The sequence below is a fragment of the Diceros bicornis genome, chromosome 29 (genome assembly GCF_020826845.1).
Source record: "Diceros bicornis minor isolate mBicDic1 chromosome 29, mDicBic1.mat.cur, whole genome shotgun sequence".
Lineage (NCBI taxonomy): Eukaryota > Metazoa > Chordata > Mammalia > Perissodactyla > Rhinocerotidae > Diceros > Diceros bicornis.
In genome coordinates, this window is record NC_080768.1 from 2,855,968 (window position 1) to 2,880,302 (window position 24,335).

The 24,335-nt window shown below is 37.4% G+C and overlaps 1 protein-coding gene across 1 annotated transcript in view; it reads right to left on the bottom strand.

The window, feature by feature from the left end:
- The window catches only part of CSMD1 (CUB and Sushi multiple domains 1), a 1,554,536-nt gene that overhangs the window by 95,157 nt on the left and 1,435,044 nt on the right, over nt 1–24,335 (bottom strand). The window contains exon 51 of the mRNA XM_058524846.1: nt 4,533–4,718. Coding sequence (XP_058380829.1) covers nt 4,533–4,718 — 186 coding nt within the window. The remainder of the gene's footprint in view (nt 1–4,532; nt 4,719–24,335) is intronic.

Below are 24,335 nucleotides of genomic sequence, written 5' to 3' on the forward strand. Positions count from 1 at the left end.
AACAATGCCTTCTCCATAAGATTGAATGATGTAACAGACAAATGTTTAATGAGGTACAGTATCTAGAGTTATCATTCAAAAAAGTGGTCCTGATTATTACTATGACTTCACCAGACCAAGTCCAGTCCCAGGTGGAGTTCCATCTCTTCTATAAAGACTGATCCTAGGCAGAGCATCCATATTACCTCATCCACGTCAGTTACCTCATCTACATCAGTTATCTCTTCTACTGTGATTTCCACCAGGCTGTTTGTCTAAGGTCCTGTGCACATGTGCAGGCTCTGAGGGCAGGGGCTGTCTCATCAACCTTTATATGCCAGTGGTTGTAAGCCCGACAGCCTGAACAGAGTGCACAGGCACTGGCTGCTCAGCAAATGAGTTAGGGGTGCACCGCACCTCCCTGTATGAGTAATTTCTTTGGCTCCCTGTGCCCACAGGAGTTATCTATCTCACACACTGTCTCCTGGGAATTCAGGCATTTTGTCTGCTTCCCTCTTTCTGAAACTCTCTGCATCTCTCTTTCTCTACCCCCAACTAAGGACTTAGAAAGCTATGCCGTGCTTCTTTTCCTCATAATTCTCCCATACTTGGCCCTGTACATTGGAGTTCTATGATGCCAATCCATTAATTAGCAGATATAAACCACTTGCATTGGCATTCTAGAGACGAAGCTAGAAAGTAGAGCTAAAAATTTGGGTGTGTGTAATGGCTTAACCCAATGAGGTGCAGCCTTAACACATAAACGTGGCTCATGTAGATAAAGTAGTTTGTGTTTACACTCTGAATGCATTCTGTCCTGCACGTGTTCAGGAAGAAGCAATTCAACATCACAGTGACAGACGGAAGGTTCTTGCTCACTTCATCAACCTGTGAAGTAACAGGCACATATGTGAGGCACCGTTCAATTAATCTAAGGATAATGCTTCACTGGCTAAAACAAAATGCCACTGAGACTATGTGTCTGTGGTCCCTAATGAGCTCAATTATCTCCAGGCAAAATGATTTCCATATAGCTTTAAAGATGATGGAAGTATCTACGTCTATCAGGGCATTTTTACTAAAATCAAATATGTCCCTAGAAATATTTACAACCAAAAACAAGACTGATTTTGTAGGAAACTGGAAAATGTTCTTTTAGTTACGTTTCCAAGTTATTGAATTCATATTAAATACATGTGGAAAAAAGTGTTATTTTATCATATTGTTTTAGGCAAATAAAAACCGAAGTGAGAAGATAGTGTGGTATTGGCGAAGAATAAACACATATATAGAGAGAACGGAATAGAGAATCCAGAAATAGACCCCCATAAACATAGCTAGCTGATATTTGACAAAGGAGCAAAAGGCAACACAAACAGAGAAAAGACAGCCTTTCAACGAATGGTGCTGGAATGACTGGGCATCCACGTGCAAAAGTGAATATAGCACAGACCTCACAGCCTTCACAAAAATTAATCTGACACAGATCAAAGACCCAAATGTAACGCATAAAACTCCTAGAAGATAACATAGGAGAAAGTCTAGGCGACCTTGGTTTTGGGGATAACTTTTCAGATACAACACCAAAGGCATGTCCCATGAAAGAAAGGATTAATAAGTTGTACTCCATTAAAATTGAAAACTTCTACTCTGCAAAAGACTGTCAAGAGAATGAGGAGAGAGGCCAAAGACTGGCAGAGAACATTTTCAAAAGACAAATCTGATAAAGGATTGTTATCTAAACTACACAAAGAGCTCTTAAAGCTCAACAATAAGCAAACGAACATTCTGATGAAAAATGGACAAAAGACCTACATAGAAACTTCACCAAAGAAGGTAGACAGACGGCAAACAAGCACATGAGAAGATGTCCCAGATCATGTGTCACTAGGGAAATGCAAAGTAACACAGCAATTAGATACCACTGCACACCTATGAGAATGGCTAAAATCCAAAACACTGACACCACCAAATGCTGGTGAGGATGTGGAGCAACAGGAACTCTCACTCATTGCTGATGGGAATGCAAAATGGTGCAGCCACTTTAGCAGACACTTCGGTGATTTCTTACTCCTCACATATGATCTAGCAATCAAACTAGTATTGGTATTTACCCAAACAAGTTGAAAACTTATGTCCACACAAAAACCTGCACGTGGATGTTTAGAGCAGCTTTCTTTATAATTACCAAAACTTGGAAGCAACCAAGATGTCCTTCAGTAGGTGAATGGATAAATCAACTGTGGTCCATCCAGACGATGGAATATTATTCAGTGTTAAAAGGAAATGAGCTATCAAGCCATGAAAAGACATGGAGGAACCTTAAGTGCGTGTAACTAAGCAAAAGAAGTCAATCTGAGAAGGCTACATACTGTATGATTCCAACTATATGACATTCCGGAAAAGGCAGAACTATGGAGACAGTAAAAAGATCAGTGGTTGCCAGGAGTTGAGGGGGGGTGTGTGGATAATAGGTAGAGCACACGGGATTTTTAGGGCAGTGGAACAACTCTGTGTCATACTAATGATAGATATGTGTCATTAGCCATTTGTCCAAACCCAGAGAAGATACAACACCAAGAGTGAACCCTAATGTAAACTATTGACTATGTGTGATAATGACGTGTCATGGATTGTAACACACGCATCAGTCTGGTGGGAGGTGTTAATAGTGGGGGAGGCTGTCTGGGGGGTAAGGGGGTACATGGGAAACCTCTGTACCTTCCGCTCAATTTTGCTTTGAATCTAAAGTTGCTCTAAAAAATAAAGTCTTTTTAAAAAAATATGAGAATAAAAATTACATTTATATAGTTACCTTGTCATTTATCAAGTCTTTCTCAGACAGTATACAAATTTAAAACGGCTTTTCCTTTAAAACATAGCCTATACTTGACATTTTAAGCATAGCATCCAGACAACTTAAAAAAAAATCGCTGATGCCTGTATTCCACCCAAGATCAGTTAACTCAGAATCCCTGAGCATCAAACCTGGACACTAGTATTTTTTTAAAGCTGCCTAGATGATTTTAATATATTACCAGAGTGGAGAAGCCCTGGGATAATGAAAAGGGCATCGGTTTGAGAACTAGAGAGAGTCGAATTCAAACCTAGTTCTGCAAATTAGTAGCTTATACTTCATTCATAATGTCATCTGTGTTCTATCTTTTCAGAGTTGTTATGAGATTCACAGAGAAGCTATTTGAAACATACAGCACCTAGTAGACACTTTAAAAGGACAGGCCTTATTGTTAATGATGTCTGAGCTATGTGCAAAGTGAGCAGCATCTTAAATGCCTAGGAAATTGTTCTTATTATAAGAAACCCACAATATATATGCATTTTTGTCATCTGTGGGGTTAAGCTCTTATTTTGAGAGAATAATTTTATTAAGACTTGAACTTAAAAACATACCAATGTATCTTATTATCCTAGCTTCCTGTACTATTACTTAATTATAATAAAATGGTATTTTATTCAATAGAAAATAACTAAGAAATATTAATGTTGTCTCAATGGTGCCTAACTGACTCTCAGGAAATGCAATAATTAGTTGCAAAAAAAAAGTGAAAATAAATGAAAATGATAACAAGGAAAATGAAAACTATGGAAGGAACTCGATTATTTTCTGTAAACATTTATATGTTCATATCTAAGAAGTTTAAATAATTTTAATATGACCAAAATACTATATACAAAAAGAGGTCAATAAACTAATTTTCTAATTGAAGACCATGTGGATCCATTTTGCGAGTATCATAAAAGCAAAAATATTATTGTCTATGTAGAAATATTATATAATTTTCAATTTTTAGAAACTAGATAATTTCCAGTTTGAGGCTAGTTTTAATATAGCTGTGATGAAAATCTTGGTGTAAATTGTGTGTGTGTGTGCAGGCATGTACGTGTGTATGTGCACGCGTGTGAACTTTGGTTGTCTTTGGCTTTGCGTTATGGACTTGATTATTGTTTTTTAAGACTAGAGTCCTAGAATGGGCCCAAACTTTTGACCCTTTTAAGAATATTATCATACACTGTAAATAGCTTTCCAGAAAACTTACCCCACTTCACAAATCAGTGACTTACTTTTTGAGCATCAATGCACTATCCAGAGCTGGTGATATTCAAATATACTAGGCACTGCCTTTAACCTCAAGGAACTTAAAATGAGATGGGAGATGAAGACGAAAGCCCTGTAGAATTATGTTTAATATTTTGTCTAGAATGCTATTTCCAGGCTTGATGTCTTAATGTCCTCTCAAGTTCATCTCTCCAAATTGAAAATGGCAGCATCGTCAGGGTTATGAATCACATGGTCTAGATACTGATGGAACCAACACGATTCTATCTGACCAACCTCCGAGAGTGCAGAGCTTATTTTAAATGGTTGGAGGATTTCATATGGAGTAAATTGGTTTTCACATCACCACGAGGTGAGACCAAGCCCTCACGCGCTGTGGGAGAGGATCTCAGGACATTGGGATCCAGAGTTCTCCCCAGCGAATTCCATTCCTCCTCACGTCTGCAAAGACAGGCAAGTACCTTTGGACACTCACGTTTACACATAGGAGGCTTCCCTTTGTTACTCCACAAGCCATCTTCTTGACACACCGCTGTTGCTTGTTGACTAGCTGCAAGCTTAAAGCCCTCGCTGCATTCATAGATCACTTTACTGTCCAGCGTGAACTCATTCCCCGTAAAAGAACCATTTCCTGGGGCCTCTGGGATTCCACAGGACACGGCTGAAAAGAAACGAAACAAATGGAGGGTCACTCTTACAAGACTTTATGAAATTTTTTTCTTTTCTTCTATTTTTCATCACAAATATATACAAAAACTGTTAGATATTTATATTTCTAAGGTGTGGCATAACTATACCCATTTTCAAAGTTTTAATGATCTTAAGAGTTAATGAGAAACAATGGAAAACTGGTTGGAATAAAATATCTTTACAATTATTATTCCAGGAGGTTAAGTCTGACTGCTGTCACACAGTGTAATCACACTGACACGTTTTCTCAGACAGCCACGGTCAGGAGAACACAGTGCCATGCATTCTACTTCATTTAATATCGGAAAGAAAGGATAAAATAAAATCTTTACCATCACAAAATTAATCACAATGTTGACTCCTCGGTATTAAACAATTACCCACCTCAGGTCTCAAAAATCTCCCCCATCTTATTTACTGCCCCCAGCACGCAAAGAATCATTTTCCTTAAAGTACCAGGCAATTCTGTTCCAAAGGCAAATAACTTAGCTAAGATCATCAATGCATCTATTGTCATAAAATCTACTATTTTATAAATTACCTGTCAGAAAACAAGGTATACAAAACTAAGATATAGAGGGAATTAAAGGAAGAGAACTAGAGCAGAACGCTCAGTCCTGGAGAGGATGTGCAGGTCAGCTTATGTGAAACGCCAGGCAAGAACGTGGTATGAATGAGAAAGAAATTCTTTTAAATTTTTAAATTAAAATTTTTTTTAAATTTTAAATTAAAAAAAATATTTAAACAAGTAAGACGTAGGAAGAATTCAATATAGACACTTCCTTCTTAAATTTACTAGCTCCGATCCAGACTTATCTATTATGAGACAAAGAAAATTCTGAAGTTAAATGACTATATGTTACAATAAGAAAACAAGGAGTAAGGCAGGGTAATGAAACAGAAGTAGTTCCCAACAATACAGACCCAATTCAGGTGGACTTGTTAACGAAAAGTTTTGCAATAACTAAATGAAGGGCCTTCTTGAACTCAATCAATATTTAAGATACTATTAACATCACGGATTTTAAATTTAGATCAGTTAAAACTTTTCCGACATAGATTCCAGTGAGAAGACACAGAGAGCACGTTAGAGCTCGAAAGATTGATTGAAAGAGTTTTATAAACTTAGAATTTCACAGATAAGGAAAATTGAGGTTCAAAAAGATAAAATGACTTGCCCATCATATCACGGTGACGTTGTGTAAAACCTGTGGCCAGAGAGCAGATCTACGACTCCAACGCGACTGTCTTCTGTCTACGACAGCCCTGTCACCTGTGGTGTAATTTGAGTTTTTTGGTTGTTGTTTTTGTTCTTTTTTCTTTATCAAAATCTTGAATTAATGCAACGGAAAATTATCAGAGACATAAAGGAAAATCTAGTGCTCATAAAAATCAAACTTCTGGAATACTTAAGCTCTAAAATTTCTCTTGTGCTTAAATCTATGATCAGCTATTTCAACCATCTGAAATATATATATGAAGCACATCACAATAAAAATTTGCAGCTGATGGAGAACAAAAAACATAGACATATAGACATCATTTTGGACAAAGTATTTAAAATAATCAATGACCTTTGGCTTTCCAAAGCCATTATTTAGTCAAGGCAATGTTATCAATGGGAAGACTGCTAAGTATTCAGAAAATGTTCATCCTAATTTACTGAATGTAGTAAATGTCCTTTACAATTGTGATCTCTGAGTATTGCCCATATCTTTTTTCCTCATCATTTTCTTGAGATTTCGCTCAAATAATCATTTGTGCATTCTCACACACCTTAATTCCTCTTCCCTTCGTCCCAGTGTCCAGTTTCCTTACATTCTCATTTGGGGTGAGAACTGAATGGAATGACATTTCTCTGGCAGGTTAAATGGGAAAGATGACATTCTACAAACACCCATGAACCTACCCTTAAAAGGATTCATACCCAGGAGGCAAAAGCAGAAAAGCTTTATAACCACTTCGGTTAAATCTGGAAGCTTATTTCACAAGAGAACCCTGATTCCAAGGACTTAAGAAGACCCACTTCATGTTGTCTGATCAACAACTTGGAATCTTTTGGCCTTGAGCGATAGGTTTTAGCCCCTGGAGCGTCTTGACAACAGGCTCTCTGGTGGGGCTTAAAATAGAAATTGGTGATCTACTAAAAATGGAATTCTAACATTTCTGATTCAATGAATAATAGATGGAATAATTCTTATAGACATGAATTTAGGCTCATGGGATGAAGGCAGTTTTCTGCTGAAGTCTGGTATTCATTCATCTACTCATTCATTCCAGAACTTTTGCATGATTACTATGTGACAGATAGTCCTGAGATCCATTTTTTATTTAACGTCAATTAGCTAAACGTGGGCAACTTTCAAACTTGGGAGAATTTTCTTACTTTTAGTTGCTAAATGGAATACATTTTCTCTTTTTTTTTTATTGTACTAACAGGGCATTATATCTCCCAGCAACCCAGGCAAATGATCACATACCACATACTCATACTATAAAATTATCTTCTGTTTAAGAGCACAGGCTTCAAAACTAGACCTCTGAACTAGCTCTTGTCTCTGACATTTTCCAGCTGGGTGACTTCAGTTAAGTTACTTAATGAATGTTGTCTCCCTCCTTTCAGGTTAATAACACCCACCTCAACGGTAATTGTGAGGATTAAATGAAATAATGTGTACAAAACAATTAGCACTGTATTGACACAATGCAGGCACTTAAATATTAATTTTATATGCAGGTGTCTATACACATACATAATTTATACTTATTTCTTCTGTAAATAAAGATTTGAGTTGCAAGTATCAACTCCTTGTAATCTATTTATTAGAGAGAAAAGAGTAAATCAGTAGTAAGCTGGCTTATTTCCAGGACATAACTCCTGAGAGATGTAACATTTTGATTTCAAATAAGTAAATGGAAGAGACACTCCAATTTCCAGAGTTGTACCCTCCTTTAAGGTATGAATCCTACATGGGATTTTTTCCTTGCATATTTAAGACCATACAAACAATGGTCACTTTTGCCTCTGCGGGTTTAAAAATACTTCTCTGATTACTTCCTACTTCTTTCAAATGATTGTTCTCTGTAACTTACAATGGCTCCTTTTCTTTTTGTGGCCTCTCAAGTTTCAACACCTCAAGTTTCAACACCTTACCATTCACTTTGTTTTCCTTTTTTTTTTTTTACATTTTTTGGCTTTCAAAGCCCATCAAAATATTTTTTCGGACTCCTCCTAATTCTCCATTCTTCCCAAAATAGAGCTCTCTGTGATCTACTGACCCTCATTACATATTCACGCCCCTCAGCTGCCCATTGTCACTTCCTTGCCTTAGGTTTTTGGCTTCTTTGCCCCTCCCCGAATGCCCTCCCTCATCTGCCCCTATTTAAGCCTAGGGCAGCAAATTGGTTTCAACCTTTACTGAGATTGGTAGTGTTACTGGGCAAAATAGTCTTTTTTTTTTTTTTTTAATTTAGCAAGTATTTATTTAAATGAAAGTCCTGCTTCACAAAGCACTGATATAGAAATGTACTTTCTGCAGCTGTCTGTATTAAATTATTACCTTGTGCATAGTCTTCTTAAAGTTCCTAGTAACTTTTGACATAAAGATCAATAGCGCTTCAGCAGATATTGATGGTGTCCATGGGGTCAGGCCTATTCTTGAGTGGACGTTCAACATATACACATGTTTTGTGATAGCTACATTTTCATTATCGACTTCTTTGAAACTTGGAAAATTATTACCTAATTTTCCATTAAACATCCAGTTTGTTTGGTGCTAATTGCTGTCAAATGGGTTAACTGCCAAATAAAAAGTGCTAAGGCAAAAGGTTAAATATGGTTGCAGAGTTACCATGCAATAAATCGCAAGCTTCTAGCAAGAGTGTTTGTACCAGTGTGCCTCACACTTCAACGTGCATGTCAATCCTGGGGCATATTCTGACTCGGTAGCCTGGGCTGGGGCCTGAGACTCTGCCAGTCTAACAAGCTTCCATGGTCTTAGAACCACACTCAGGGGTGCAGGGTTCAGACTATTCTAAGGGCTCTCTGGAGGGCTCCTGAGCCTTTTCCACACACATTTTTCACCAACGTTTGCCACATAATTTCCTGTCAACTAATTGTTGCCCTTGCAGGTTTCACATTTACACACCCGGTGGCCTGCAGGTTCAGCAGCACCGAAACCCTCCCAGGACCCCCTCCTTCGTGAAGGAGTTATGTGCCCGTTTTCCTGTCTGAATGCACTTTATCAGCAAGCACTTCCTTGAAAGGCAGGGGCTGTGTTGGATCTGGAAATGTCTGGGGAAAAAGGGATTTGCTGTTGATGGTTTTCTTTCCACTAACTCTGTGCTAATGTGAGAATTCTGTTCCTCACAGGCAGGATCCCTATTTACGTGAGACCGTGGCAGACCGGCAAGTGCAAAATGAAGATCTACCGATGCCATTGAAGCTTATCTTAGTGCAACTAGGAATAATAACAGTTTGTTAAGAGTTAAAAATAAAGAGAAAATACAAATCACCCCAGAAAGTGGGCAGACCAGACACAGAGGAATACTGTCCTGGATAAACTGGGATACATGTTCCCCCAAAATATGAAGCTCTGCTTTGTTACAAGGTGAGCCTTGCACTTCCTCCCACAATTTTCTCTCTGCAATGACCCATGCCTTTTAAGCAACACCCCAGGACAGTCTTACAGTTAGCAATTATGAAAAATGATGGGTGGTAGTTCTTGAGCTGTGTTTCAGCTCCAAATCTGTAGCCCACAAATCTGTGTGACCCAGAGCTTATCACTTAGGGTCCTTGATTCTCAATTTCCTCATTTGTAAAACCAAGGACAAACTCAAAGTGCTTTTTGAGAAATTTAAAATCTACAAAGCACCTTGCTCTTTAAGAAAAGTTCATTAACAAATGGACATGAACACACCCATAATTTGAGCATTACCATAACTACCTATTCTTTCATTCATTTTACCTACTCTGCCAATCTCTGTCTTATAATTGGTGTATTGAGACCACTTATGTTTAACGTAATTATTAATACAGTAAGACTTAAGTCTGTCATTTTATTTTTGTTTCTGTTTTCTCTGCCTTCCTATGGGTTATTTGAACATCTTTTGAATTCCATTACGGTTTATTTATAGTATTTTTTTAGTATATCTCTTTGATGGCTTTTTTTAGTCATTATTCTAGGTATTAATTATACATACACAACTTCTCATAGTCCACTGTTGTCCAATTTTACCAGTCTGAGTGACTTGTAGAAATCTTATGTTCTTTTATATCCCTTTATCCTCCTCCATTGATAATATAATTCTCTTAATTATTTTCTCTATGTGCCTTGAGAACCACATTAGACAATGCTGTACGTTTTGCTTCCATTGTCAAATATAATTTAGAATGCTCAAAAGGAAAACGAAAGTCTGTTGTATTTACTTATATTCTTGCTCTTTTTGTATTCTTCTTTCCTCCCTGATGCTTCAAGTTTATTTCCTTTTTGTTTAGAGAATTTCCTTTAGCCACGCTTATACGCTAGGTCTGCTGGTAATAAATTCTTAGTTTTTCATCAGTTGACAAAGTCTGCACTTGCCCTTCATTCCTGAAGGACATTTTTACTGACTATCGAATGCTGGGTTGGTTGTTCTTCCCTTCCAGCACCTGACAAATGTTGTTCCATTTCTTTTTGTCTGCCAGGGTTTCAGTGAGACATCTACTGTAATTTGGACGCTTACTTCCCTGCAGGTCATCCACTGTTTCTGTCTGGTTACGGTCTTTAGTTTCCAGAAGGCTGACTATGATGTGACTTGGTGTGCATTTCTTTGGGTTTCTGATATCTGGGTTTCACTTAGCCTTTTCAATCTGTAAGGTTTACGTTTTTTTGCCAAATTTGGGAGGTTTTCAGCCATATTTCTTCCAGGACTTCTTCAGCTTCTGCCTCTTTTTCCTCTCCTTCAGGGACTCTGATGACACAAATGTTAGACTGTCTGTTATAGTCCCACATTCCCTGAGGCTCAGTTCATTTTATTTTTAAGTTCATTTTCTCTCTGTCGTTCAAAGTGGGTAATTTTTATTGTTCTGTCTTCAAATTCACTGGCCCTGTCCTCTGTCCTCTCCATTCTGCTGTCGAATCCTTCTACTGAAAATTTTTTTTTAATTACAGTTATTGTATTTTTCCATTTTAATCATTCCATTAGGTTACACTTTATGTCTTCTATTTCTTTGCTGAGGCTTTCTATTTTTTAATTGATTACGCAGGCTCATAATTCCTCATGAAAGTATATTTATAACAGCTGCCTTAAAATCGTAGCCAGAGAGTTCTAGCATCTGTGTCATCTTGGCATTGGCTTCCATTGCATCTCCTTAAGTTTAATTGAGTTTCTTGGTGTGACGGGTGATTTTGCGTTAACCCCTGGACCTTTGGGGCATTATAAGACTCTGGCTCATGTTTAAATCTTGCGTTTTACTCGGCCTTGTCTGTCATCGCTCCAGTTGGTGCAAGGAAGTTCCACCTTCTTCTTGGCAGGGAGGGGCGGAAGTGTAGGTGGACGGGGTCCTGGCTGGGCAGTGTGGCAATGAAGGCTCTCTCCTCCAGGTCAACACTGATCCCTCCCCAGCTGGGAGAGTGAGGGGCGCCTCTTTGCCACTCCCCACGTGGCCTCCACTGACATGGTAGAGGGATGGCCTTGTTGCAGCTGAGGAGTGGTGACACTGCTGACTCTCCAATATGTCTCCTCTGATACCACCCCAGCGAGGAGGGGGAGGGGTGGCTCATCACCACCAGGTGGGGTGGGAGTCCAATTTCCCACTGATGGTACCACTGACACCACCCAGCAGGGATGAAACTGCAGCCTCTTACTCGGCTTTCCCAAACCTCTCCCAGCGGGGAGGGTCAGGGCGTCTCAGATAGCCTGGGAAGGCTCTCCACCTGGTCTTTGCAGCTGGTGGTGAGCATGTGCCCACAGTTTTTTCTGTGGGGTTTGGATGGAGAAGAATGATCATTGACTAAACATTTTCTGTCTTGTCTGGCTGCCCCTTTCCTGGTCTTCGGCAGGGAGAGCAGGCTTTTCTTGGAGATTGTTTTTTTGTCTGTGTCCCTTGGTGTTTCAAGGTGATCAGCTTCTGCAGCATCCAGTCAGAGAAATTTGAAGTCAAAAAGAGAAGTCAGGGAATTCACCCCTGAATCATTCTTCAGGTTCTGAGATGCCTAAGCCATTCTACCGTTTTCTCTCCGCCTGTCACAGTTTTCTTATATATATATTTTTGTACAATTTCTAGGGATTTTAGTTGTACTTAGGAGACAGAATAGAGACGAGTATATCTACTTCATCTTCATAGAAGTAGAAGTGAGAATATCCTGTTAGAAATGATTAAGAAAGGGTTCTGTGATAGATTGGTGATGTCTGCCACAGCAAACAATTTCAGAATCGGGCAGACCATGCTCCCTGGAATAGCTGAATTTCTCAGCATTTACTGTCTATTCCACTTACGTGAGTACATCTTACCTGATGGTGCTCATATATTGCCTTCCTAATGGTATAAGAATCCTTAGAGGGCAGAACATGTTATAAATCTTTTCACCCTTGCCACTATCTTGAATATCACAGTGCTCAATAAATATGTTAATTTATTTCTAGGAAATGGAAAATATTATTATACCATAAAAGGTAACACTTTAAAGTTTTTTGAAAATTACTGTTTCTTAATTTCAGTGTTTACTGAGATTTGTCCTAAGTAAATTTGGATTTACTTAGTTCGTAATTTGAACAACAAAGAGTAAGGAAACCTTTCACCTTAAGCTTATGAAGTTTAAATACTATATTTTAATTTTTAATATTTTAATTGACCACATTATTTTTATGAAAATCATAAATTCTAAAATTTAGAGTCTGGAACTATACATGAAATTTCATGTAGTTATTTTTGTTATTTTTAAGAAATGCCATTTTTGATGCCTTTAAATTAAAATAAACCCAGACTTCAGAATGGTTTATAATAAGACAATGCTAAGGATAAAGCAACATCTTCCAAGTGGTCTTACTGTACACTCTGCAAGCACATTGATGCCATTCCACATGCGATCATTCCCCAACCTCTCCAATTTTATGTAAACTGAGAAGCCAAATCTAACACCACTTGACATAAATTATATACAGCAAAAATTGACTATTTTTCTCATAATCACGACTATAAATTTTCCATTTGATATTGTGTCTAACACAATCTACATGCATTTTCTTGTTGAATTTTCTTGATTCTCCTGTCAGATAAATATTATTGCAGAAAAAGAAAAGCCAGAGTCAAAGGAGTTTAAATAGTTTTCCCAAGGTCACATAATTAGTAAGTAGAGGAACCAACATTCAAACCCTAATATGAATGTATCACAAATAATACACTATTTACAACTGCAGATCATTGGGGTGGAGAGCTTTTGAAGTAATTTCCAATTTTAAAATCCTATGATTCTATTCAACCACATTCAAACAAAATATTACTGACACTGTCTTTTGGAAAGTGCCAATGGGAGAAAATAAAAAAGATTTTCTATCATGGTTTAGCAAACAAATCAATGAGGCAGTGACACTCAGAAAAGAGAGTTAACTTGATCATGATAGAATATATAGATCTTGTGGAATTTGTAGGATTATATTTTAACTATGACTTTCTCTAGAACCATTAATATAGATACCTATAAAAGAGTTATATTTAAATGAAGAATTATCCCATAGTTTCTACGTGTTTTCCTAAAGATCAGGAAACTAAACTTATATGCATGCTATAATAACATAGTTAATCAGGCACATATTCAGATAAATTATATCTGCAAAATTCTAAAGCCTTAATCTTGCTGAAGTTCTAAATAAATTCAGCCATGTTTTGTGATGTGTTTTAGGTTACGCCAAATGGTCATTTTGTTAGTGACATAGCATATAAGATGTTAAATCTCTTCCTAAGAAGAAATATTTCCCAATTTGATAATCTTTAACTTTATCTAACTCGAGCATCACGGCAATTCTGTGGGGTAGACAAGATAAATATAATTATTCTTAATATATTCCATGTACTGATGAGCGGACAGAGTTTTTGGAGAAATAGATTCCAGGATTGGTAGTGGTGCTCCCTTTATGGAACATTTAGTGAAGTAGATAATTTTCACTTTGGGCAAACAGATCTACAGAAATAATCTAATATTGTCCAATGGGAGTTTTGGGACATGTCTAAGAAATATTTCAAATATCCTGTCGATCAAGGAACAGGAACAATTTACTTCTTTTCACCTGACAAATATTTATTGTCTATTATGTGCCAGGCCTGTGGTGTAAACTATGGTGGATGAGACCTAGCTGGTCCCTTCCCTCCTGAACCTTATAGTCTACTGAGGAGGGGGTCATGAGACAAATAAGCTGCCAAACAAGTGTACAATTCCAGATGGTAAAAACTGTAATTAGTGTCACAAAGAGACAGAACAAGGTGCTGAAAGAAAGGATAAATGAAGACTGTTATCCAAATTAAGGTAAAAGGGCCTCAGGAAAAGATTCACCGTGCAGGCACAGTCCTCAGGCCAGTGGTCCTGGAAAGCACCTTTCCTGTAGAGGAGGAGGCATAGTGAGAAGGCCCCACGTGAGGCAGAAAGTGCTGGCACAATGCTGGGAGGTGGGGAAGGCCGCTGTGGCTGCGAGGGGGGAATGGTGTGAAGCAAGGTTTGAGAGGTTATCAGAGAACACATGATTCAGAGCCATGGTGAGGAGTTTGGATTTTGTGCTAGATACTTCAGAGCATCCTTAGGAGGATTTAAGCTGGGAAGTAACACAAACCCACTTGTGTTTTGACAAGATCATTCTGACTGCTGTGTGCAGGATGAATTGAGAAATCGCCAGGAGTCAAGCCGACATAGGAAGGCCAATTTGGCAGTCCATGTAAGCCGTGACAGTGGAATGGAAAAGGGCATAAGGAAGTGAATGGACTGGGACATACTTGGTGGCTGGAATCAGTAGGACTTGGTGGCTGTAGGTAGGACATTAGGTGGAAGCAAGAGAAGGAAGTGAATTAAGCAACTGGTGGACTGAGGGTCCATTTTCTGAGATAGGATAAACTTCAGGACAACATATTTAGGGGAGAAAAGAGTTGTCTCTTTGAGATCTGGAGATACAATAGATGTTCCAGTTAGACATCTGGTCCTATGAGTCTGGAACTCAGAAGAAAGGACAGTGGTAAGAATAGAGTAAGAAGTATTCCTAATATTTTCTACAACTTTCCATAACGTACTCTCTGAATCTTTCTATACTCAGCTCAAGCCATGAGATTACACAGCTGAGACTATTAATTGAACAAGATGTCCTATAATCTATATACAACTTAAAGGAATAAAAAATTCTTATCATTCATTCAATCTTTCTTGTGAAAAGACTTGTCACGGTTTATTTACTAATTCATAATTTATCAAAGTATGTACCATGGAATTAATTTACTGGAAGATTAAAACATATCAACACATTGTAGACATAGACCCTCTAAAAGAAAACAGAATAGATGTCCTTAGATATCTGAGGAATTTATTTCTCCTACGGCAATATCTTCATGGGTTCATATGTTAAAGTTGTACTTTAAAGTTTTATTAAAAGTAAAAATTTTAAATAATATCATATATTTTAATATTTTTCCTGTTAATTATTTAATTTGAATTCTAAAATTATTACATAATTTAGGGAAGGCAAGAAAACAATATTCCCATTTTATAGGTAATGGAGGTAAACTCAAAGTTAAGCAACTTAAAGCAGTACTGGTAGTTAATGGGAAAACAAAACTAAATAGGTAGATAAAGGCTGCCTTGTCTTTCTTTGAAAAAGAGCCCAAAGACCTCAATTATCACATAACTAGTTGGCTTGCTAATATAACTTTTAATTGGAATTTTAAAGATGACTCCTCTTATTAACCTTGGAAAAGACAGGGCTAGATTTCAGGTCACCTGACACATTGACCCATGTCCTTTCCAATATGACATACACAAGAACAAACGGAAAGCAGAAACTGGAGGGAGAGGAAGAGGAAAAGATAAGGAGATATTTAATAGTTTGATGATTTAATCTTTAGTGATACTTCTTTCCAAAAGTTTCCTGACAATAAGTTGATTCTATTTCAAATAGTGGAAAATATTCTTGACGTATACAGACACAAAATCCCCATTTAGAGCAGGATCTTAGTTACATCGCTGACATTAAAATAGAATGAAATGATAATTTAAAGTCATTATCATCCTGCTTATTGTAGGTATTTAGCATAACTGGCCAGTCACACTTTTCTTACGCATGAAGAACATTCCTTAAGAAATAAAACCTAAAGTACCGTCTGTGTTATAGTGAAAGGCTCCCCATAGAGAGGTAAGCCTGGAGTGTCGGGGTCAACACTGATGTTAGAGTTCCAGTGGTTATTAATTTCTGCTCTGAAGTCCATTAAATTCAGCAAATATTTTAAGAGTTACTCTATCTTGATTTAAGAATTCTCATCTGTAAAATGAAGACACTGATCTAGGTGATCTCTACAGGCTCATCTCTAAACATCTGCAATTCTACCCAAAGATTCCTCATGGCATTCAAGAGAAATGTGTCTGTTTTATTGTCCACTTCCTTCCCTCCACATTGTTGTACAGCATGTTTTCCCAAATCATCACAAAATGAATATGATAAATGAAAGTAAATGGGGACTCTAACTCCTACAGGCACATGTAGGAACTCGTGTGGTATCACTCTAAGCATGAGATAGCAGGTTCTTTGATTCTTAGTGCTACGTTATTGTATTTGTAAAAGTCAACATAAAACTATTTTATTTAGCAAATAATTTTAAAATAGATGTTTGGATAGCTGTCATTTGTTTCTGTCATCTTGTACCAGGGTCCACTTCTGAACTATCTTAGATCCCATGAGTAAAACTGAGTTTTTATTTGGCCAGCATGTTCAAACTACAGACATTCCAATAATCACTCAAGCAAACACACGGTCACTTTTTCCTGACAGGCTTGATGAGGACCATCAGTAAAAGTGGCATTTGAATATATTACGGCTCATGAGTGTGTGTCTTTGTTATAAAGACCTCACTACCCCAGAGATTTCTTCAGTACCTTCCACATGACTCACAACAGCCAGGAATACTGTTGGATCTAATCAGGGGACCTTGCCCATCTTTGTTGAGGGATTAGAAGAGACCACATCCTCAGCTTATCAATTACACTTGCCTATAGACATAGATGTTGCAAGTTGGTTTACAATCATTTTGAGTTTGATTAGCAGAGAGTTATCTAATCATAACTGTCTCCATCAACTTGTTCTATAGAAACACTAGTTATTTTAAGTAGTGATATAGATGATATACAAAAATGAATAAATAAATAAATGTTTAAAACAATATTTAATGAGGGATAAAATATGGTTCCAAAATTTATGTATTACAAAGAACATATCAGTGTTGCCAATAACTTTTAAATGGAATTTCATCAACATTTTCAGCATGTTGAAAAATGTAACATAATGTGATTATAATAAGGAGAGAATGACATCCCCCTATGAACTTTTATTTCAAGCAATAAGTCCAGGAAATCCTTTGAGTGCAAGTTGAGCATCATTAGGTTTCAAGGCATATTTTCAGCCCACAAAGCAAATCCAGACATCCTCTGTAGCCTGATCCATGGCTTTGCTTCATGCCGCCCCCCACAAATGTGAGCACTGGTGTGGAAACATTATCACACGTTCACATTTCAATGTGGAATTAAAGCTTTGTGCGATGAGTTCATATCAATTTCTATTTAAAAAGCTACAGGAAAAAGGATGAAATAGTTGAAAGAACATGGATTCAGACATAGGAAAGTCTGCGTTTGATATTTGGCTGTTTATGACTTGGAAAATTTACCTAACTTATCTGAGCTTTTGATTCCTCATCTGTAAAATGAGAATCATCAAACCTCCTCAGGTTTGGTAACTTTGGTAGAATGTATGATATAATGCAAATAGCAAGATATCTGGCACATGTTAGGCCTTAAGGAAATGGTAACTTTTATTATTTTGTCCTGAGAAAAAATAATTTTCCCTCAGATTTAATATAAAAGAAAGCATTCTTCAATTCTTTAGATTAGGGTCAACCAAAAACTAAATAAATATGAAAGAATATTTTTCCCTTCCATCATGGGTACAGAGGAAACATTTGATAGTTAATCTCTCAGACCCCTCACGCCACCATGGACAGAAATCAGGAGATACTGGACCCAAAGTGGGAGAATTGCAGTCATAACCGGCTATGCCAGGAGCCATCGGCGTCTTCTCAAACAGTCATGTCAAGGTTCTAGGCTCACGAGAATTAGTACCGATCCAGACACACCAAAAGCACTGAGTTCAAGAGTCAGAAAATCATACGCACAATGATGTGGTGGGGTTCGATGAAGTTATTGAGAAATCTCTAATCTTCAAACATTATCACCTTAGTGTAACATCTGGCATTCACTGGTCAAATACAAAATTCCTGCCATTGTGATTTTTTTCACTCGAATTACCGCATTTAACCTCAAAAAACCCCTAAAAGGTAGATTCCATTATTTTTTTAATTACTACTGTGATGGCTAATATTATGTGCCAACTTGACTAATATTATATAGCCATTTATGTGGCTAAGGCATGCCCAGAGAGCTGGTAAACATTATTTCTGGGTGTGTCTGTGAGGGTGTCTCAAGAAGAGATCAGCATTTGCATCTTAGACTGAGTAAAGAAGATGTCCTCCCCAATGCGGGTGGGCATCATCCAATCCTGGGGCCTGAACATAACAAAAAGGCAGAGGAGGGGCCAACGGCCTCTGCTTGAGCTGGGACATCCATCCTTCTTCTCCCGCCCTTGGATATCAGTAATCCTGGTTCTGGGGCCCTCCAATTCTGCCCCAGACTTATACCATTGCCCACCCCCACCCTCACTGGATTCCCGGTTCTCAGGCCTTTGGACTCAGACTGAATGACACAACTGGCTTTCCTAGGTCTCCAGCTTACAGAAGGCAGATCATGGGGACTTCTCAGCCTCTGTAATCTTGTGAGCCAGTTCCTATAATATATCTCCTCTTTTATATGTATCTGTATATATCCTATTGGTTCTGTTCCTCCAGAGAACCCTAATACAACTACTAAGGAAAGTGAGTGTTAGAAATGTTACACAAATTGCCCAGATTTTTATAACTAGTGAAGTCTGTGTCAGGCTCAGATCTCAGAGTAGCTGCCACCAACATACGCCTCTCAGTTACTATCCTGTATTGTCTACAAGGTGCCACCTGCTATATTTCACTATATTCATATTTTTTTATTTCCATTGTCCAACCACCAGCAATAAATAAATAGATATATAAATAAATAGGTTAGAAATAGATTTTCAAAATATAATTCTGAAAATATCTAGGCCACAAAGAATTTGAGCATTAATGGTAATATTTCTGGGTTTTTAAAATTCCCCTTGTCTACTCTGACCTCCCAAGTACTTTCTTAGAATAATCGGCTACTATGCAACACCTCACTGAAGGTTTAGCCAGCATCCAATATGCCATTAACATGGTGAGACGGGAGATAATAGTAAGAGAGGAGGTAAAGCACTGGAATCTCCTCCAGGCCAATGGGACCGAACACATCACACTGTCTTTATTCATTTTATGGGGACAGGTATGATGTAAGACACTTTAAAAAGAGCATATTCTAGCCCCAGAAATCTCCTTCCATTTGTTCTGAGGGACAAAGGAGAGTGCTTCTGAAAATGAGGGCAGACACAGGGAAGTAATGACTTGTATTTGTAGACATTAAAGCCAACAGATGGACAACTTGAAAAAACAGGCAGTTCTGAAATGGAAAATGCAGGATAACAGGATTCAGCTGAGAAGCCTTTAGCTGCTCTAAACCTCTTGAAAATATTTAGCACATCATAGCCCGAGGAAGGAAAAAAAAAAAGCACTTAATAATTTGAAAAGAACAAAAAAGCTGTGGGAAGGAAGGTGACCCTGCAGGTCATCATCCAAATGCTGATGACAATGAGTGGCTTTGACTTGGCAAATGGAACCATCTTGAACATTTACTGAGGGCAAATCCATGGTGACAGACAGGCTGTAAAAAGTCACTGACTCCCATATATCTGCTTTGAGAGAGTGGCAGGAAGGCACAAGTGCGAATGTTTAAAAAAAAAGTCATTTCTTAGGAATATAAAACAAAGTTTCATTCAATAAAAAGCAAGCGCCTACAGAAAGCAAGCTGGAGGAGAGTAAAGCGACCTCTATGTGTGTCATACACCACCTCTGACCCAGGCCCCTCCCTGTCACTGCCCTGCAGAACTCAGGCTCTCAGGTTTGGAAGTGACCTTAATGAGCATTCAACCTGGTGTCACAGGAATTCACAGAAGGACCACAGGCACTATATTTATGGAGGATTTTCATGGGAATCTGTATTTTGGGGCTTATCTTTTCCTAACTTGGTAAGTGGGATGATATGCTGAGAGATCATGCTCTGTAAAGCTTAGAAAACCCAAAGGCACATGCTAGTTCTGATCATGGGCAGTTTACTTCACCTGTTTCAGCCTTAGTTCCACCACCTGCAGAATAAGGATAATAAAAGGTATTTCACCTGGTTGCCTGGCCACTGGGCTCAAGTAAGATGGGGAATGTTAGGTGTTGTTGCACAGTAGTCAGTCAATACCTGTCAATTTTCCTCCTCTTTCTTCTACAAGTGGAAAAACAGAGCAGCAGAGAGAGATCAAGTTGCTTAGTAAAGAATATGGACTACCAAATATATTTTAAACAAAATGAATGTCTTGGGTCTAATAAATTCTCAAAACTGCTGACCAGAAATTTTGGCTATGTTTTATTAAAAAAAATCAAAAACACAGAAGAGAAGCAACAAACGTATGATCCAAATACGGAAGGTTGTTAAGAACGTGACAGAACTAAGAAAACTAGGCACCTAAAATGAAAATGTCACCCTTATTTTCTCACAGTTGGTAACTAAAAATTGCCATACATGCAAGAAAAGTTTTATTAGTTCTTTCAGAAAATGTAATTATGATTCTTTAGAAATACCCAACATGAATTTAAGCAACTGCCAACTTAAGATCTCCATAAAGCGGGTGCAGTGACAAATTACGGACTCGGTTTCAGAATCAAGGACCAGAAACCCTTTTTTCCCCTCTTTTTTTTTCTTTTATACTCATGGTAAAATCATGTAAAATGGTAAAAATGAGAGAACAAAACCTTAAAAACAAAAATCTATTGTATCTATACTAGAAAACATTACTGTAGGAGTCTGCTCATGCTTTCTTCTCTAGCTGGTCACACTAACCTTTTATTTAATGGAAAGTCAATAAATAAATGTGCTCAGGGCTAGAAGAATTTTCCCAGGCACATCTAAAGAGGCAATAGACTTGGAATTTCTCAGTTCATAAACCAAGCAAATAATTTGTTAACCATTAAACAGGAAAAAAGGAAAATATAAATAGGTAGATATAGAGATACATAGACAAAGCTATAGAGCAAAAACAGATAGATAGATAGATGATTGTTAGATATTTCGATGATAAATTGATGATAAATTGAGAGATCACAGACGGATAGAAGGATAGAGCGATAGAAAGATAGATAGATGATGATGATAGACAGACAGCCAGACAGCCAGCCTACAAATTAACCGTAAGGGTTTTCTCAAAACGTAAGGAAAATTAGGAGTCAACTAAAACGCATTGATAAATCAGAAGTCTTAATAAAGCTGAGAAACCAGATCCCTTGGTAAGAGTAGAAAGTAGCAGAAATAATAAAATTTGAATTTGAGGGCTCATAATAAAAGAAAATAAATGAAGATTACAGCTTCTCCAATTTTAGAGGTTATCACCCACTAGCTAGCCAAATTCTTTCTCCATACTAAATAAACTATGTGAACATTGGCAAATGGCTGCTCGGCAATTTAAATTAAAATTTAATAATAATATGCAGACTTGCTAACCATATTCTTGAAGGCTGATTACTGAAATTGCCCATAGGCAATGCAAAGGTCCATTGGATTGTAGGAAACTGGCTCTTTATCTCGTTTTTTCTAGCTCTCCCGTACAATTCTCTTGGTGCTTGCACTTCATTTTCATTAACTTCATTACTACAACAGGTAATGAAGTGGGCCATTTCAATATTTAACACCTAGCAATTAATTAAAAATCAAAATATGAATATATTCAAATGACCAACCCCATGAAAATCCCAGATTTGTGGTTCATTTGAAACTCAACATTTGTCAAAGGAAAAATGAGGTGACACACAAGTCATAGGGAGAAGGTCAAATACCGTATGATCTCACTCATAAGTAGAAGATAAAAACAACAGACAAACACATAGAGGCAGAGATTAGATTGTTGGTTACCAGAGGGGAAAGGGGGAAGGAGGAGGGCAAAAGGGATAATTAGGCACATGTGTGTGGTGATGGGTTGTAATTAGTATTTGGGTGGTGAACATGATGTAATCTATGCAGAAATAGAAGTATAATGATGTATACCTGAAATTTATACAATGTTACAAACCAGTTACTGCAATAAACAAAAAAATAAACAAAAATAAATTAAAAAAAAAGATACAATGAATCAATGACAAAACTAAAATTAGAATTCAGTTTGACTTTTCCAGTATCTATTTGAACAAATTAAGCAGCCAGTGCAAATTCATTCTGAAAGTAGGTGGGGTAAAAATGACTCACCTGAACTCATAAAGTGGACTTTGGGGGTGCCCTAATCTTTGACCAATCATGGTACTCTCAAGTTCTTTTGTCCTAATTTCTGGAGAAGTTAAATAAAAACACCCAAGAGAATACTAGCTTTAGTAAAACAATAATCACCAGTTTTTCAAAAACAGGATACAATGATATCTGTCAAATGGTTCTGTGGATTGCATATGGAGGGAAATCTAACCATAATTCCAGCAAAGTCCTTTGACATCAGTTTAAAAGATAAAGGAGTGGATATTACCAACTCTGATAACTGCATAGTAATGGAAGCTCCCGAGAGAGCAGAAAACTGAGCTGCACAGACAACTGGAAACTCTTGTTTAAACTTATTTCCCCCAAATTCCCCTGCCATCACAAATGCAAGGAATGAAGAGTTAGAGTCAGTAGTAGGTTAGGTGAAATTATTATGTCCATTTTCTGTGGTCAGCCTAGGCAGGAGATTCTACTCGGGACAAGTTGAGGGTGTAATTAAGTTAACAAAGAGGTATAGACCAACAAAAATCCACAAGGGTTTTCAGCGGTTGATGCATTTACCCAACCTCCTTCAACCTCATCTCTCTTGCTCACCATGTTTTCAATGGTAAGCCTGGTGCCTGGCACAGAGCAAGAACTCAATAACATCAGACCAAGGAATGAACGGACTCTGTCCTTCTCTTCATATGTGTCTCAACTCATCGTCAGTATACCAGCTGTCCAGCAACATGTTCTTCCCCTCTCTCACAAGTGGAAGGAGGAAGATACCAGGACAGTCTTTCTCTAGATCCAAGTTTTCCCACCACTTTCAAATTACTGCCCAATTTTCTCAGCCCCTTTGCCCCACAAATCCCCAACTTTTGACCTCAGAGCCCCTTGCAATCCAAGCCCAGTCATCTATAATAGGCCCCCAGAGCTTCGTCCTGGGCCTATTGATCTTCCAAGGTGAAAGAGATGATGTAGGTGATTGAGGGAATCCTCACTTTGGAGGTGAAGAATCAAAGCCCAGAGACGTTGAATGACTTTTTTACAGGTTCACACAAGTATTTAAGAATAAATTGAGTATCAAAATTTAAATCTCAGTACATCCAATCTAAAATTAGTTCAACCATCCTCCTTTATCTATATAAATATATATAGACTATAGATATATTTATAGTGTATATATATGCAATATACTATAGTAATATTATACTATAGTGTACAGTATACAATATAATTAGGAATATAATATATACATATTTACTTATTATATAATAATATAGTATAAGATTAGTTCACATTTTCCTTACTATAAAATTAATATAATAATATTAATCAACATTCTTAAGTTAATATTATAGCATAATATATTAAAATTATATTAACTCAATAAATATATATCATTTATCAAATATGCTATAATAAACATACTGTTCTAATAATTACATTTCATTGTATTAAATGCCAATGTTTAATAATATTTTATAACTTTATTTATAGTTTTTCTCCTTTGTTCCATGCACTGTAATTACCTAAATCATCTCATTAAATCCTCACACTAACAACTCTTGTCAATATTATTATCTTCATTGTAAGTGGGGATGCTGATGTCAAGAAATAGTAAATGATTTACCCAAAGGGCAGTTAGTAAAGGGTCAAGCCAGCCTCCAATTCCAAAGCCTAACTCTGGAGTTTATGTTCTTTCAACCACATCACGATTCTTTTCACTGTAATAAATAACATAAAATAGTTTGCAATTTCTCTTTTCTCCTGTGTTTCTATCTAAAAAGAAAATCTCATGGCCTTGTGTCACTAACGTCCCCAACTTTTCACAATTTGCAAAACTACTTGCGTGGAGACTCAGACACGGCCACATGTAGGTTAAC